Source organism: Brassica oleracea, chromosome C3 (genome assembly GCF_000695525.1).
Source record: "Brassica oleracea var. oleracea cultivar TO1000 chromosome C3, BOL, whole genome shotgun sequence".
NCBI lineage: Eukaryota > Viridiplantae > Streptophyta > Magnoliopsida > Brassicales > Brassicaceae > Brassica > Brassica oleracea.
Genome location: NC_027750.1, coordinates 5172028 through 5186971, shown reverse-complemented (window position 1 = coordinate 5186971; position 14944 = coordinate 5172028). Strand labels below are relative to the sequence as shown.

Here is a 14944-nt window from a genome sequence, read left to right as displayed (position 1 = left end):
GAATCAAGAACAGCAAAGTGGGTCCATAGCTCAGTGGTAGAGCAATTGACTGCAGATCAATAGGTCACCGGTTCGAACCCGGTTGGGCCCTATTCCTTTTTTTTTTCAGTTTAGCAATAATTCATGTATTATCTAATAGCTTTAGTTAGATAATTGGCTAGTTTTTAACTTTTGGTTGCTAATATTCCCACTCATGATTTCAATTGGCAATTTTTATTCCTGAAATATATTTTTTAACTTTTAAAAGTATTCTATACATTTTATTTTAATGAATAAAAAAGGATTTTTATCCTCTCAGTGTTAGCCAAAGAAAACCTACATGATACGCCAAAGAAAATTAAGATCGTGAGTTGTTAAAAAAAGAAAAGAAAAAAGATCGTGCTACGCCAAAGAAAATCTACATGCGAGATGTTGTTTGTGTTCCCAAACCATCTCTATTAGAAAAATATATGTGTTTATAATCAAGTCTCTCTATGGGCATCGCAAAGACATTAAAAGCTTCTTCTTTTTAGCCAACTAATGTTGTTTGTTTTACAATGCATCATCGAGTTTACAATTTGCATAACGAGAGATGGACAAGAATACATCCATTGATCGAAAAGTGTTATCACCTTTTCGGGCTCGAGTACCGGCACAAGAATTTGAAGTTCTATTCAAGTGTACCTAATTCGGGACAGTGGTGATGTAGGTAGTGTTGCTGCTTATGATGATAAGTTGTTTTTGATTAATACACCATTATCTAAGTTAAATCATATAAGGAGAGTAACTAACAAATTTGGACGTTTTCTATTAGTGGGAAAGAGAAGTTTCTATCGTTGAAAATTTTATTTAATTAAGAACCATAGTTTTCAAACAGCTCTACAGATGGTATATATAATGAATTCAAATTAAATCACTTGTGGACCGAGCAAATATCATACGGAAAGAAAAGAAAGTACTTTGAAATTGAATAGAGGTTTGGAAGATATCAAATACTGTCTTGAAAAAAAGTAACATAGCTAGACAGTATGTAAACACAAAACTATAATTTTATTAAATATAAATAAATAAACTGAAAAACTCCACTGTTTAATATTGCAGCATTACATTACTGATATGCTATTGGATAGCTAAATAATCTAGAATTTTCGTTAAAAAAACCTAAAATCAGCTTAAAACCAAAACAATAGTTAAACAAAAATACTTATAAACCACCATCATCGGGCGCAACTTGTTGGCGGTTGCCGCCACACCAAATCCATCCAAAATGCCAGAGAACAACCAAGAAGATCAAACCGAACACAATGGCGCAAGTTATGATGTAACCAATTTTAGCATCCATATTGTTTCTTCGAAAAAACCAAAATTTTGTTCTCTCTAACTTTCTTTTTCTTCTTTTAAGTTCAAGAGAGAACTAGCTTATATATATATATATATGGTTAACCTTATTAAAATAGAAAAAAGTTAGACATGAAAAATTCTATTTCAAAAATAAAAGAAATCTTCTAAATCTCTTGAAAGTCTTTGGCTTTTTTTTTCTTTTAAAGAAATTTGGCGAAAATTGTAAATCATGCATTTTAAGGATTATTAACAAAGAAAAACTGAAAATTTTACATAAGTCATTCACAAACGTTTGATGACATATTTCTAAGCTATTTGATCGAATATGTCGTTAAAAAAAAAGTAAGGACTACGAAAATTTGGAAATGTAACATTTTATGGTTCTCTATAAAAGTAACTATGGGCTTTAAAAGCTAAGGCGAATGAGGTCCAATAAGGAAAGCTAGTCCCAAGACTTGTTGGAGAAGCCTTTGCATAACAGTATTAAGTGGCTGTGGCGCTTCTTTCAATTCATTTTCACAATTTCGCCATTTCCCTCCACTCAGAAAAATCTCCTTTTGCTCCCTCTCGCTTTCTCCGGTGCTACGAATCCGTTCTGATCGAGAGCAATGACGACAATGGAGCAGCGTAGAAACCAAAACACTGTTCAGCAACAAGACGATGAAGAGACCCAGCACGGCCCTTTCCCCGTCGAACAGCTTCAGGTACGATTTCTCCAGAAATTCACCTTCTCGGAGCATAATCTCCCACAGATCTAGTGCTAATCGAAATGGGTTTGGCTTAAAATCACCAAAGAACCTTGCTTTTTTCTACCCTTTGTTCGTTCTAGAGATGATGATTAGGTGTGAATCCGAAGGAGAATTGCGTTTCGCTACGGACTGTAGAGTGAAATAGTTTTAGGGTTTTTGTTTGATTCAGATAAAGCTAACATCTTTGAAGTATAAACTATGTGGGTCTTCTGAGTTATTTATGAATCAATGTTTTTCATGCTCTCTTTGATTCTTATTTCTTCAGGCGGCAGGTATAGCTTCTGTTGATGTGAAGAAGCTTAGGGACGCTGGTCTCTGCACTGTTGAAGGTGTTGCATATACTCCGAGGAAAGATCTCTTGCAGATTAAAGGAATCAGTGATGCTAAAGTTGACAAAATCGTTGAAGCAGGCATGTTGTCATATGAATACAAATTCACTTTGATCCTTTTTGGAGTTTATGCATTTTCTTATTTGTGTGTGTTTTACCTCTGTGACAGCTTCGAAGCTGGTTCCTCTGGGTTTCACTAGTGCTAGCCAGCTCCATGCCCAGAGACAGGAGATCATTCAGATTACATCTGGATCACGGGAGCTCGACAAAGTACTTGAAGGTTGGTTAATATGGTTATGGTTTTTGGTGCGTATTGAAAGGTCATTTTGCTGTTATGATCTTACTTTGTCTTTACTGTCAATAGGAGGAATTGAAACCGGATCCATCACTGAGTTGTATGGTGAGTTCCGCTCTGGGAAGACTCAGTTGTGCCATACACTGTGTGTAACTTGCCAAGTAAGTACCATTTTGCTGAACCACTCAGCTATTCTTACTTATCTTGTAGGAACCAGTGAACTTTAAATTGAGAAATGTATTCACATTGAGGTTCGTGCTTTAATGTTTAGCTTCCCATGGATCAAGGAGGTGGAGAGGGAAAGGCGATGTACATTGATGCCGAGGGAACATTCAGGCCGCAAAGACTATTACAGATAGCTGACAGGTATGCTATCTTTGTACCACATGTGAGAGCACGACGAGGGTTCTTGAGGCAGAATATTCCGAAAGAAATCAATTTAAAATGATGCAGGTTTGGACTTAATGGAGCTGATGTTCTTGAAAACGTTGCTTATGCGAGGGCGTATAATACTGACCATCAGTCAAGGCTTCTGCTTGAAGCAGCATCTATGATGGTTGAAACAAGGTGCGTTGAGTTAGAGTTTCCTTTTGGTGTTCAGATCCATTATTGTTCATGATGAGAGTGCTAATTGTGAAAGTTATGATGTCGCAGGTTTGCTCTCATGATTGTGGATAGTGCTACCGCTCTCTACAGGACAGATTTCTCTGGAAGGGGAGAGCTTTCGGCTCGACAAATGCATCTTGCAAAGTTCTTGAGAAGTCTTCAGAAATTAGCAGATGAGGTGACCATTCATTAGTATTATTAACTGTTTAAATTCCTCTGAGACACACCATCCTGAAACTTTCTCTTGAATGTTTTTAATGGCTCTCTAGTTTGGTGTGGCTGTTGTTATAACGAACCAAGTAGTTGCGCAAGTAGATGGTTCTGCTCTTTTTGCTGGTCCACAGTTTAAGCCGATTGGTGGGAATATCATGGCTCATGCCACCACAACAAGGTCTGTAATGTTTGCAAATTATAAGCCTTGTTTTCTTTTCTAAGGTTTCATTGGCAAAGTGTGTGTATTGTTTATGATGTATGTATCAATAATACAGGCTGGCATTGAGGAAAGGAAGAGCAGAGGAGAGAATCTGCAAAGTGATAAGCTCGCCATGCTTGCCTGAAGCAGAAGCTCGTTTTCAAATATCTACAGAAGGTGTAACAGATTGCAAGGACTGATTGTTTTGCCCTTGGTTCTCTGCCCTTTTCCAATCCTCTTCACTTGTAGTAATGTCAAGAAACCTTTTTTTATCTTTTGTTTCTCGTCACTGTGGATCAAGAAGAGATTGCGTAAGCATAAAAAGTAGTGACGAGTGAGTAAAAAATAGATTTGTAAGTAGGAGTAATCACGGTAATGAAAGTTGCTACCTGTTGTTGTACCCAGCCTCGTGCATATGGAATAACAATTATAGGTTTGTGACTGTTTCACTCTTTGGTGTGTGGTGTGACTAATCTTACTTCTTACGGCCACTCTCAAACCTTCACGTTTTCTTTAAAAGGTTTACTTATGAAAATATACAAATTGTACACGTTAAAAGAACTATTTGACCATTCAGAATATTAAATACTAGTTAACTAGGATAAGACGTGAGCTTATATAATAAAAATTTAAAATATATAGTATTGATAAATTAAATATATATATATATATATATGTTTGATTTTTTTTAATATGCATATATTTATGTTTTCTTTATATAATCATCAATATGTTGGACTGTGCATTTGTAATTTTAATTGTGGACCAAAATCTATTTTGAATTTATGATGAGCCTGATCGATTTGGGATTAAAATTTTTATCACCTTGTTTATACCTATAAAAACCGTAATGTGGTCATAAAGTGAATTTTTATTACAAAAACATGTTCTACATTTTTTTTAAATAATTTACTTTAACATCACTAAGAACCATTTTAATGGTTTTAGAACTAACAACTTAGTATTGTTTCCAAAATCGAATTACTTTGACCTTAGTCTTCCACATAGTTTTGAAGGGTTTCAACTGGACGACTAAATTGATGCAGTCCATTTTCTTGCTTTAAGTCGTTAGCTGAATATATATATTATTTAATTTGAATATTTATTAAATAAAAATCCATATTATTACAATTTTATGATTATTTGTATTGTGTTATAACAAAAAAAATAAGCCATTGACCCCAAAATTTTCAAAGTGGGATTTTAAAATTTCTAATAATTTATATTCATTTTAAAAGATTCAAAATATAACATATAAGAGAAAATCTATTTTTTTATTATACGGTTAATGTGATTGTTTAATATCTTTTAATAAAATAAAATTAAACAAAAAAGATCTAAGATACAAAAATTGTTATCAAATATTTATTATTCATAACCATTAATTGTCATATATATGTTAATCATATTAGGTAATTCCGTAACTTTTATTTAAGGAAACTGCGAGAATATTCTTTTGTACACTATTTATCAATTTGATAGTTAATTTAATAAAAAGCATATAGGACAAGACTTGCGCCTTGCGCATGGTGAGTTTATTTGTATATATTATTGACATTTTTTTTAATATATTTGATCATTTTATTTATACATGTACAATGTTTTTTGTTGTTATTATATAATTTCTTTAAAATAGACCGGATTAATTTTTATTAAAAATTGTGGAAGTAAACTATAATTAATATATCATGGGTTGGTCGGATTGGATATTAAATAAATTATGACACAAAAACTTTATTTTTTTTCCACCGAACACATTCTTGAAAAAAGTAAACAGTAATGTTTCCACAGTTAAATTAGTTTGACTTTTATCTTCTATTTTCTATATGGTTTTGAAAGGTTTCAGATCAACAATCGAATTGATACATGTCATTTTAATGCTTTTAGTTGTATGCTTAAGAAAAACTTACATTTTGTAACTTAAAATTGTTTAAAAAAATTCAAAATAAAGTATATAAGAAAAAATATAACATATAAAGTTTCCTCATTTTGTAATTTAAAGTCGTTTTAAAAAATTTTAAATATAACATATAAAGTTTCCTCGTTTTTGTAATTTAAAGTCATTTTACAAAATTCATAATATAACATATAAGAACAGATCTATTTTTTATTATATGGTTAATGTGATTGTTTAGTTTTTTTAATAATATAAAATTAAACAAAAATGAAGGAGGATGCCAAAATTGTTATCAAATATTTATTATTCGTAATCATTAGTTACCATATATATGTTAATCATAATAGGTAATTCCGTAGCTTTTATTTAAGAAAAGAATATACGCTTCATATATTTTGGGTTAATATAATGTCTTCTAGTAATTAGATTTGGACCAACATTTTTTTTAATTGATTGTTAAGGTGCCACATAAGCGAAATTGACATCCTAATTAATTGACACTTAAGCAGTGTCTCTTTTTAATTAGTACAAACTTAAGATTACAATTTTTTAAATGATTCTAAATTAATATATAGAGAATATAAGTTAAGATGAACCAACCTATTTTTCAAATAATTCTGAATTTCATTCTCATGGTGACACGTGGCTACAAAACAATGTTGTAATGTTTCTCAATTAATATATCCTAAATAAGTGACACCTAAGTACTGTCTCTTTTTAATTAATACAAACTTAAGTTACAATTTTTTAAATAATTCTCAATTAATATATATGAGATATAAGTTAAGATTGACCAACCTATTTTTCTAATAATTCTGAATTTCATTCTTATAATGACACGTGGCTACAAAACGATGTAGGTAATATTTTTCAATTAATATATAAGGGATATTTATGGTAATCATGGTAATCTTCGATGGGGTTCTTGAGTAATCTTATTTTACTGTATAAGCTAACACGCAAACACGGTAAGCACAAAAAAATTAAAACATAAAAAAAGAGAGAGAGATAGTAATCGTTACTGTCTCAAAAGGTTTAATGGGTCAGGAGGAGTGTTTGCATTGCATGCCCCTATCTACCAATTACCGTCACTGAATATAGTATTATTATTCAATTTCGTGTTGGCGTCAGCATTTTCCCTGATAAGCTAAACATGTTTTTGGTTACCTTCTTTTTTATAATTTTGCTAAAATTGAGGCGTTCATCTGTAGATAATTGATTTATTTACAGTTGAAAAAGAAGAAAGAGTAAGAAGTTGTAGAAAGTGCAGCTATTCCATTAGTGTCCAGACAGCTGTAAGTATAAATCATTGTCACGAGACTATTATTTCTTCTTTCTTTTTTTTTTTTCCCGTAAATCCCCTATATAAAATAAAAATAAAAAATAAAAAATAGAAAATTGTGGTATGCGTCGGCTCTTTGTTTCTCGATCCAATCTTCTCCTTCCTTCTCTCGACCGAAACAAAAGAGAACACAACACAGAGCTGAATCATATCATCATCATCATCTCTCTGATCTCTCCCTCTCTACATCATAAAAACCCCTTTCTCTTGTACAATTCTTCGTCTAAATCTCTTAATTCTCCGAATCTGAGCTTCCTTCTTCGTTTTTCTTTTGAGATTTTCGAGCTGGCGATCTCATTGATCGGAGCTGCCTTACCTATATCCCTTGAAAAAAAAGCTCGCATTTTTTTTTTTAGATTCGAGAGCAACAGAAGAATCTCAGTAGAGAATCTGCGTCTCTGCTGCTAGATTGTTTGTAAGTCCCAAGGTTTGATTTGGTTTGTTTGTTTCTTTCTCTTTCTTTCTCCTCTGAGAAAGTTCGAAATTGGTGAATGTTCCGGCGAGAGAGATTGTTTGTTCCGGCGGCTTTGGCTTAGATCTGTAAGTCAAAAGGTCACTGTCGAAAGGAAACGAGTTAATCTGGGAATCAGCTATGACGACCTCATCCTCATCAATGGAGAATGGAGGAGGCTCATCCTCCTCTGGATCATCTTCCCTTCATGGCTGTATGCAAGAGTTCAAGCTCTTCCAGACTCATTCCGTAAGTAAAGCTTCCACCTTTTGATTCCCAAGGATCATTTGTATTACTGGTTCCCTTTTAGATCATTTTACTAACATGTTTTTTTTTTCAGAATTTCTATATGATTGGTTGGAATGGTAGTGGAGTCCATAGAGTACTCAAGATAGACCGTCTTGATGCGTCAGAGCTTAATGTCAGTGAGGACTCTACTGCTTATACCAAAAAAGAGTGCTACGAGTTGCTAAAGCGGATACACGAAGGAAACAAGGCCACAGGCGGACTGAAACGTGTTGCTGTCTGTTATGGCATCATTGGTATGTGTCTTTTTTGTGTCTCAAGTTATGTTTACAGGAGAGTAGATGGCTTTTGCTTTTTACAGCTTGTTCTCACCATTTGTTTTTTTTTTCTTCTTTCCTTTTTGTGTGGTCTCAGGATTCATTAAGTTTTTGGGACCATATTACATGCTGGTTATTACTGAAAGAAGAGAGATCGGTGAAATTTGTGGTCACCGCGTGTATGAAGTGTCAAAGAGTGAGATGATTTCATTGCAGCATTCTAGCGTGCTTTCAAACTTTGCGAATTCAAGAGACGAGAACAGGTATTTTGATAATCTTTTTACTAGATTTTAGCCTTTTTGTTTGTTTGTTCCAAGCTCATTTTTGAAGAAAGTTCTGTTTGGTGAAAAGAGAGAGTGCATGTGTTTAGTTATTATACCCTTCTACCTTTCTTATGAACTTTGCGTATCTTTATCTGGTGTTTCTCACTTGTTGTTAAACAGGTACAAGAGGCTGCTGAGTATGGTGGACCTTACGAAAGACTTCTTTTTCAGCTATTCTTACAATATAATGCGAAGTTTCCAGAAGAATGTGTGCGACCATGAGAGTGGTGGTACTCTCTATAAGAAAATGTTTGTGTGGAACGAGTTCTTGACTCGAGGAATTCGACATCATCTTCGGAATACTGTGTGGACTGTAGCATTGGTGTATGGTTTCTTTAAGCAGGTAAGAAAAGAAAGTTTCCGGGAGCAAATACACGTATTCTTTTCTTTCTCACAGCAGCAGTCGTTTTTTTCGTAAAAAGGCATTCTGTCTCACATGCAATTTTTTATTTCTTTCCATTTTTATATACTTGGATGTGCTATTTCAGATACAGCTATGAAACACTGGCATCTTTATTTTCAAATAACTTGTAGTTTCACAGTACTGTTTAGCTTAATGGGTTGAACCTTCGTTTGTTGTGCATGTAGACAACTCTTTCTGAAGCTGGACGGAATTTCAAACTCACTCTTATTGCTAGGCGTTCCCGCCATAACGCTGGAACCAGGTATCAGATTTCATCACTCCCGAGTTTGCTGCTCTGTGGTCTAACATGATTTTAATTACTCGCTCTGTAGTCTAAACAGTAGTAGTAACTTGAAACCGTTTCAAATAAAGCCCAGATTGTTAATCACATTAGAATACATGTGCAAGCAATGTTCAATATTTCTCCATTTCTTGGGTTCGTTCCAGCATGATGAGAATTAAAGTATATACCTTTACTTGAGTTAGTTATTATGCTTTGTTTCTCCTAAACGCCTTCTGATTTTAGGTACTTGAAACGAGGAATAAACGAAAGTGGCAATGTCGCTAATGATGTCGAAACAGAGCAGATAGTGTCTGAGGACGTTCCTGAAGACAACCCCATGCAAATAAGTTCTGTTGTGCAGAACCGTGGCTCAATTCCTCTGTTCTGGTCACAGGAAACCTCACGGATGATTCTTAAACCGGATATTGTATGTGAGTATTTTCATACTAATTATACTGCCTTGTCCCCGTGTGTGTGTGTGTGTGTGTGTGTGTGTGTGTGTGTGTGTGTGTGTGTGTGTGTGTGTGTGTGTGTGTGTGTGTGTGTGTGTGTGTGTGTTTGAATACCTCAATGTCAAATGCAGTGTCAAAAAAGGACCTGAACTATGAGGCAACTAGACTTCACTTTGAAAACCTTGTGGAGCGATATGGAACCCCCATCATTATTCTGAACTTGATCAAGGTGAGTTGCCTAATTTTGCTTGTTTTAACGTTCTTATTATCTTTCATGCCTTAAGCATTTCAGCCTATGTACTTTTTGTATTGGCAAGTGATGCGTCTTCTTGCACCTTAATCTAGATAAAATATCAATGAAAGGAACTATTGTGTCTGCATTATCATTTAGATACTTTCACACCTCAAACATTCAATTGATTTTTCCTGTTGCCCTTGACAATCAATAGACAAAAGAGAGGAGACCCAGGGAGTCGATTCTCCGGGCAGAGTTTGCCAATGCAATTGACTTTATAAACAAAGATCTGCCTGAAGAAAATCGTATAAGATTCCTTCATTGGGACTTGCACAAACATTTCCAGAGGTATACTTTAAATTTCTGCTTCTAATTATGAGTAGTTATACATAAATTTTCTCTTTTCTCTGTCTTCATTTCAGCAAAACAGCAAATGTCTTGGCACTTCTTGGCAAAGTGGCTGCATGTGCTTTGATGCTAACAGGTTTCTTTTATTATCAAGTTACCCCAGCAATGAAGCTCGATGGTGGTATGAGCTTGTCTTCTTCTGAGTAAGTGTTCTTACTTGAGCTCCTGGAACTTACTTGTTCATCATATCCGACTTATATTATATTTCGTGATCGATTTAAAGATGAACCTTGTCGGATGTGGTAACTTGTTGACTTTCATCAACTATCCGTAGTTTGTGTTACTATCTGAAACTCGGTGATAGCGTTAACCTATAACTTGGTGGAAAATGATGGTGTTTAAAATAATTCTATCTGAAAAGTTTTGTTTTTTTGCAGCTATATACTAACTATTTCAGTACTTATACCTTTATATTGCAGTGCCGACATGTCTACACATAATAGCTCTGATGATGATAGTGGGGAATATGATTCCCTAGAGAAGAATCTTCCCCCAAGTAAGAATGTTGCTAATGGCGATTATGATAAGCCTGGCATGCTTCAGAGGGGCGTGCTGAGGACCAATTGCATAGATTGTCTTGATCGTACAAATGTTGCTCAATATGCATATGGTTGGGCTGCTCTAGGACAGCAGCTCCATGCTCTGGGAATTAGAGATGTTCCAACAATAGAACTTGATGATCGTTTGTCTAGTGCTTTAATGGGGTTATATGAAAGAATGGGAGATACGCTAGCTTACCAATATGGTGGATCTGCTGCCCACAATAAGGTAATTTCTTTTCTTCTTTTCTTTTTCCGGTCTATCCTGACATATCATCGGTTCAGCCTATTTTATATTCAGGGAACTGTCTTATACTATAAAATCTTCTGCTGGAGACAGTTGACACTAAATTCTAGGCTGTTTATTATGAACAAAGTTTATCGTATTTAGCCCCACTTGAGATTTTTTTTGTGACTGGCTTCATGAGATGAATTTTTGGACCATTTGATATCATTTGCAAGGATATTGGTCTAAAGAATTTTACTGAATCTGGTCTATTTTCTGATCTTGATCTTTGATATCCAATACAAGTCTTATTTTAGGTGAATTATTTTATATGTCATCTATGTTATATCTCAATGACAATTGGACCCTTTATTATTCGTGAAAGGATATCGGACTTTAGACTAGTGTTAAATTTCATTTTGTAATCTCTTCTTTTTGGTATCACTGAATAATGATGCTCGGTTCTTCTGCAACTGACTCAAGTTAACCTTATGTTCTCTATTGTTTGGATACACTTGGTTGATTCCTAGAATTTCTGGTGTGAAATAGGTTTTCAGTGAGAGAAGAGGCCAGTGGAGAGCAGCAACCCAGTCACAAGAGTTCTTGAGAACCCTGCAACGTTATTATAATAATGCATATATGGATGCGGATAAACAAGACGCCATTAATATGTACGCTTCTCTCTGTCACTCTCTATCATATATGCATGTTACGCAATGATTTGTCAGAGTCTTACAGAAATTCATTGGGCTTTTGTGACTGTTTCTATGCAGATTTCTTGGTACATTCCAGCCTGAAAACGGGAGGCAGGCGATTTGGGAGTTGCGTTCGGATTTCCGCTCTAATGGACAAAATGGAGAGATAAGCATAGAGGAAGATGAAAGGTAGGTCTCTGTGACTGCAGCCATGTAGGCATATGCATATAAAACTTGATGTTCATCTTCCACCGATTATAGGAGTTATACGAGATCTGGTAGACCTACTTGCAATGCATTTTGTATACGAACTTTGAAACAAATAGGCTTCATGGATTGGCATTCGCCGCCGTAACTTCCAGTTTCCATCCTATGAAACTTTTGTGACTAACCGTATGGAATGATCATATGATTTGGACATAAGGAGGAATGAGCTTGTGTTATATTAGACTTAAGGAGTCAAGGGGGAAACTAGGATTGATTTGTCAACTGCATCGAACTTTAATTATTTGTTTATGAATTTGCTTTCTTTTTAGTAGATGAATATTCCATTTCTATTATTGACTTTAGAATGAACAAAAATATTTTGACTTTCGCTGTATCTATGATCATAGCCTAATACCATGTTTTCCAGGTTTCTTGTGAAGAGGTGCTTATCGGATGGTAATATTCTGCATGAAAGTCGCACACCGATGTCCGCAATGAGTAGCAAGCATGAAAGCATATCACATAAAGGCTTCGTGTCTTCACGCCAAGTGAATCATGTAACTTCAGAGTCATCACCAGATATGCCAGCTGCTGGGGATGTATCATTATCGAGGTTTGTTTAAAGTCTTTCTTACATTTTCTTCTGCTTATAGCTAAATAAAATATGTACTGCTGTTTCCTTTAGCTTAAGTGTCTATTCTGTGTATGCATTATGATTTTGCTTGGTGCAGCTCTATTGTGCATGCCACTTCCATCCATATTATATCTTTACTTGTATCTCTTGTTGGTCTGAAACTTCAGTTGTAATATCTTCTGTAGGTGTACTCCGTCAATGCCTAGCACACATTTTTTTGGAGATGCGAAGAAGATTCAACATAATGGTAGTAGCTCCTATTACTTGTCCGAGCAGGAAGACATGTCTAGTGTCTCAAATTTTGTTGATGTCGAGTGGCTTTCCTCTTCGGAAAATCTATGCGAGAACGATCAGTTGTACAGGTAAAAGTAATGTGCATATAAAGAAATCGATGTACTACGTTTTTAAGCAGTCAATGGAGTAACCAGATCACATATAACTAGAAGCTTAAAGTGTTATATATCTAGAGCATCATATTGGCCATCGTTCTTAAAATCCTGCTGATTATGTTTCTTCCAAAAATGTTATCATAAGATTCCAAGTATCCATCTGTGAAGGGTTTTTTCTCCGTTGATGACCAAAATAGCAGTAAAAGCCTATTTCTTATGAACGACAAACAATTTTTTGAATATGCATTGCTCTTTTGGTAGGCCGTCACCGCTCACAAGCTATTCAACCGCGGAAGTGTCATCATCAGAGAATATCATCAGTGAAGTAAAACAGTCAACGCCTGCTATAAGCGAGAACGGATCAAGCAGCAGGAAGGTCAGTACCTTCCAAATTATATTCTGCATATCTCCCTATCTAGTTTAATGCAGTTAGAGTTTGTTGTACTTGATTCTGAGTTCTAGCTCGTCTCTTAATGATATCTTCTCTGAAACTTGGATGAACCGTTGGCCAAAATTAGAATAAAAACTTAGTTTTAAACCAACTCAGACGGAAGCAGATGCTATAGTAGAGGATTTTAACAAGCAGAGTATATCCAAAAATAGCTGAACCTATCATAAATGGATGGTTCTGTTGACTCCCATCTTTTACAATGTTTATAGCGCTCGGCTTAAAACTTTGTATCATACATACCACTTATCACTCTGCTCTCAGATTATTTGAGTGCATATATTGTCATTTGGCTACTCACTTGAAACTTGACCACATTTACTTCCTTTGGCAGGGAAAAGAACCTATGGAAGGCGAACCATCCACAAAGATTCACGATGATTTTACTGATAGCTTCAAACAATGGGTAGCATACGGAGAAGCCCTCTGCCATTGAAGCTCTTTCAACTTTCCATTTCCAACAAGAACCATACTTATGGACATTTGGATATTACGGTGCAAACATGGAGAAGGGACTGGTAGAAAGATTCACAGTACCACATATTTGAAACTTCACGGTGATGACCAAACGGTCAAATGAGGTATTATACATTATAAAGAGGAGCAAATAAAAAAGTAGCTGAGAGGTTTGAGTTTAGGGAAATTCTCATCTTTGTGGAGAGAAACTTATGATATTCTGAGACTTTTGTTAGGATCTTTTATTGTTCTCTGGTTTGTAGTCTACTGTAAATATATGTTTGGTTTATTGATCCATCATGTAACTTCTTTTCTATGGGTAAAAAAGTCATTTCTTCTACCACCTGCTGAGCCTGCAATTTTATTGATCGATCTTTGAGCTAATCTTCATACTGTTAAGAGGATCTTCCAGAGCTCGTACTATTGGTTTTAGATCTTTCATATTGGTATAAAAACTTTCAGGGATTGTCCTTGTGGTATGAGCTAAGTTACAAACTGTTTGAAGATTTTTCAGGGATCCAGATGATTCTCTCCTTTGAATATCATATAGTATTGTTTGTTGTGACTGATGTCTCGTAACATTATTGCTATTATAATTTTCATCGTTCCTCGAGACGCCATTTATTTCAGATATGTTCTAGACGTGTCTATTGCTATATTATTACTACAACAGAAACACATAGCTTTTGCAAAATTTGCATGCGCCCCACATCCAGTAAACGTTAAGCCTCGATTTATTTATTTTACTTTTCCTGATCTAAGGATGATCGTTTTTTTTTTTGCACCTCTACGGCTCCCTTGGTCAGAAAGATTTACGGGTTGAACTAGCAGCTCCGAATAGGATGACTAGTTTTTACTAATTCTATATAATCTTAATATAATTTTTGTTTACCTTTGTTAATTGACTATAGCGATATATCAATTCTTGAAATTTTACTCACTAGATTTTAGGTGCTACAGATAAATTGTTGTAGAGGATAAATAAATGGCTGTGCTGAAGTATATATATTTAAGATAAATAATTTTTGTTTAGCTTTAAAGTTCCATTTAAAAAAGCATCTCAAGTATCATTTTATATAAACCACAAGTCTTAATCCATGGAAAAGTTTCAAACTATCAGGTAAGGACTAAGGAGTATATAGAAAAAATGTGCTATAAAGATTCTCATAGGTTCTACAAATAGCTAGAAAACAATCATATCGTAAAACACAGAGAATCTGACATATAGATTTGTCTCTGTCGGAATATAAAATTTCCAAGATGTTATTATATGCATATTAAT

At 34.7% G+C, this 14944-nt stretch overlaps 2 protein-coding genes and 1 non-coding gene across 3 annotated transcripts; all 3 read left to right on the top strand.

Moving 5' to 3' along the window:
* The first annotated feature begins 19 nt into the window (after positions 1-19).
* TRNAC-GCA lies at positions 20-91 on the top strand. Its single transcript has one exon. It is a non-coding gene; the product is annotated as a tRNA-Cys (tRNA).
* Positions 92-1829: 1738 nt separating this feature from the next.
* LOC106332727 (DNA repair protein RAD51 homolog 1) lies at positions 1830-4117 on the top strand. The gene is made up of 9 exons (XM_013771215.1): positions 1830-2024; positions 2335-2479; positions 2568-2678; positions 2763-2854; positions 2965-3059; positions 3147-3260; positions 3348-3477; positions 3569-3690; positions 3788-4117. Exons 1-9 carry the CDS (start codon positions 1929-1931, stop codon positions 3909-3911), a joined length of 1029 nt encoding a protein of 342 aa, XP_013626669.1. The 5' UTR covers positions 1830-1928; the 3' UTR covers positions 3912-4117.
* Positions 4118-7008: 2891 nt separating this feature from the next.
* LOC106335256 (phosphoinositide phosphatase SAC4) lies at positions 7009-14005 on the top strand. The gene is made up of 16 exons (XM_013773731.1): positions 7009-7650; positions 7742-7943; positions 8062-8227; positions 8408-8630; positions 8876-8952; positions 9217-9404; positions 9557-9654; positions 9875-10008; positions 10083-10211; positions 10488-10836; positions 11383-11504; positions 11607-11717; positions 12163-12348; positions 12555-12731; positions 13020-13134; positions 13541-14005. The coding sequence occupies exons 1-16, from the start codon at positions 7543-7545 to the stop codon at positions 13640-13642; spliced, it is 2487 nt and encodes an 828-aa protein (XP_013629185.1). The 5' UTR covers positions 7009-7542; the 3' UTR covers positions 13643-14005.
* The last annotated feature ends 939 nt before the right edge of the window (positions 14006-14944 follow it).

Excerpts from the sequence above, each read along its gene's own strand:
- LOC106332727 (XM_013771215.1), top strand. The coding sequence starts at position 1,929 with ATGACGACAATGGAGCAGCGTAGAAACCAAAACACTGTTCAGCAACAA. Across the intron at positions 3,261-3,347 it reads TCTATGATGGTTGAAACAAG|GTTTGCTCTCATGATTGTGG; the intron begins GTGCGTTGAGTT and ends ATGATGTCGCAG. Across the intron at positions 3,478-3,568 it reads TTCAGAAATTAGCAGATGAG|TTTGGTGTGGCTGTTGTTAT; the intron begins GTGACCATTCAT and ends ATGGCTCTCTAG.
- LOC106335256 (XM_013773731.1), top strand. The coding sequence starts at position 7,543 with ATGACGACCTCATCCTCATCAATGGAGAATGGAGGAGGCTCATCCTCC. Across the intron at positions 7,651-7,741 it reads AGCTCTTCCAGACTCATTCC|AATTTCTATATGATTGGTTG; the intron begins GTAAGTAAAGCT and ends TTTTTTTTTCAG. Across the intron at positions 12,349-12,554 it reads GGGGATGTATCATTATCGAG|GTGTACTCCGTCAATGCCTA; the intron begins GTTTGTTTAAAG and ends TATCTTCTGTAG.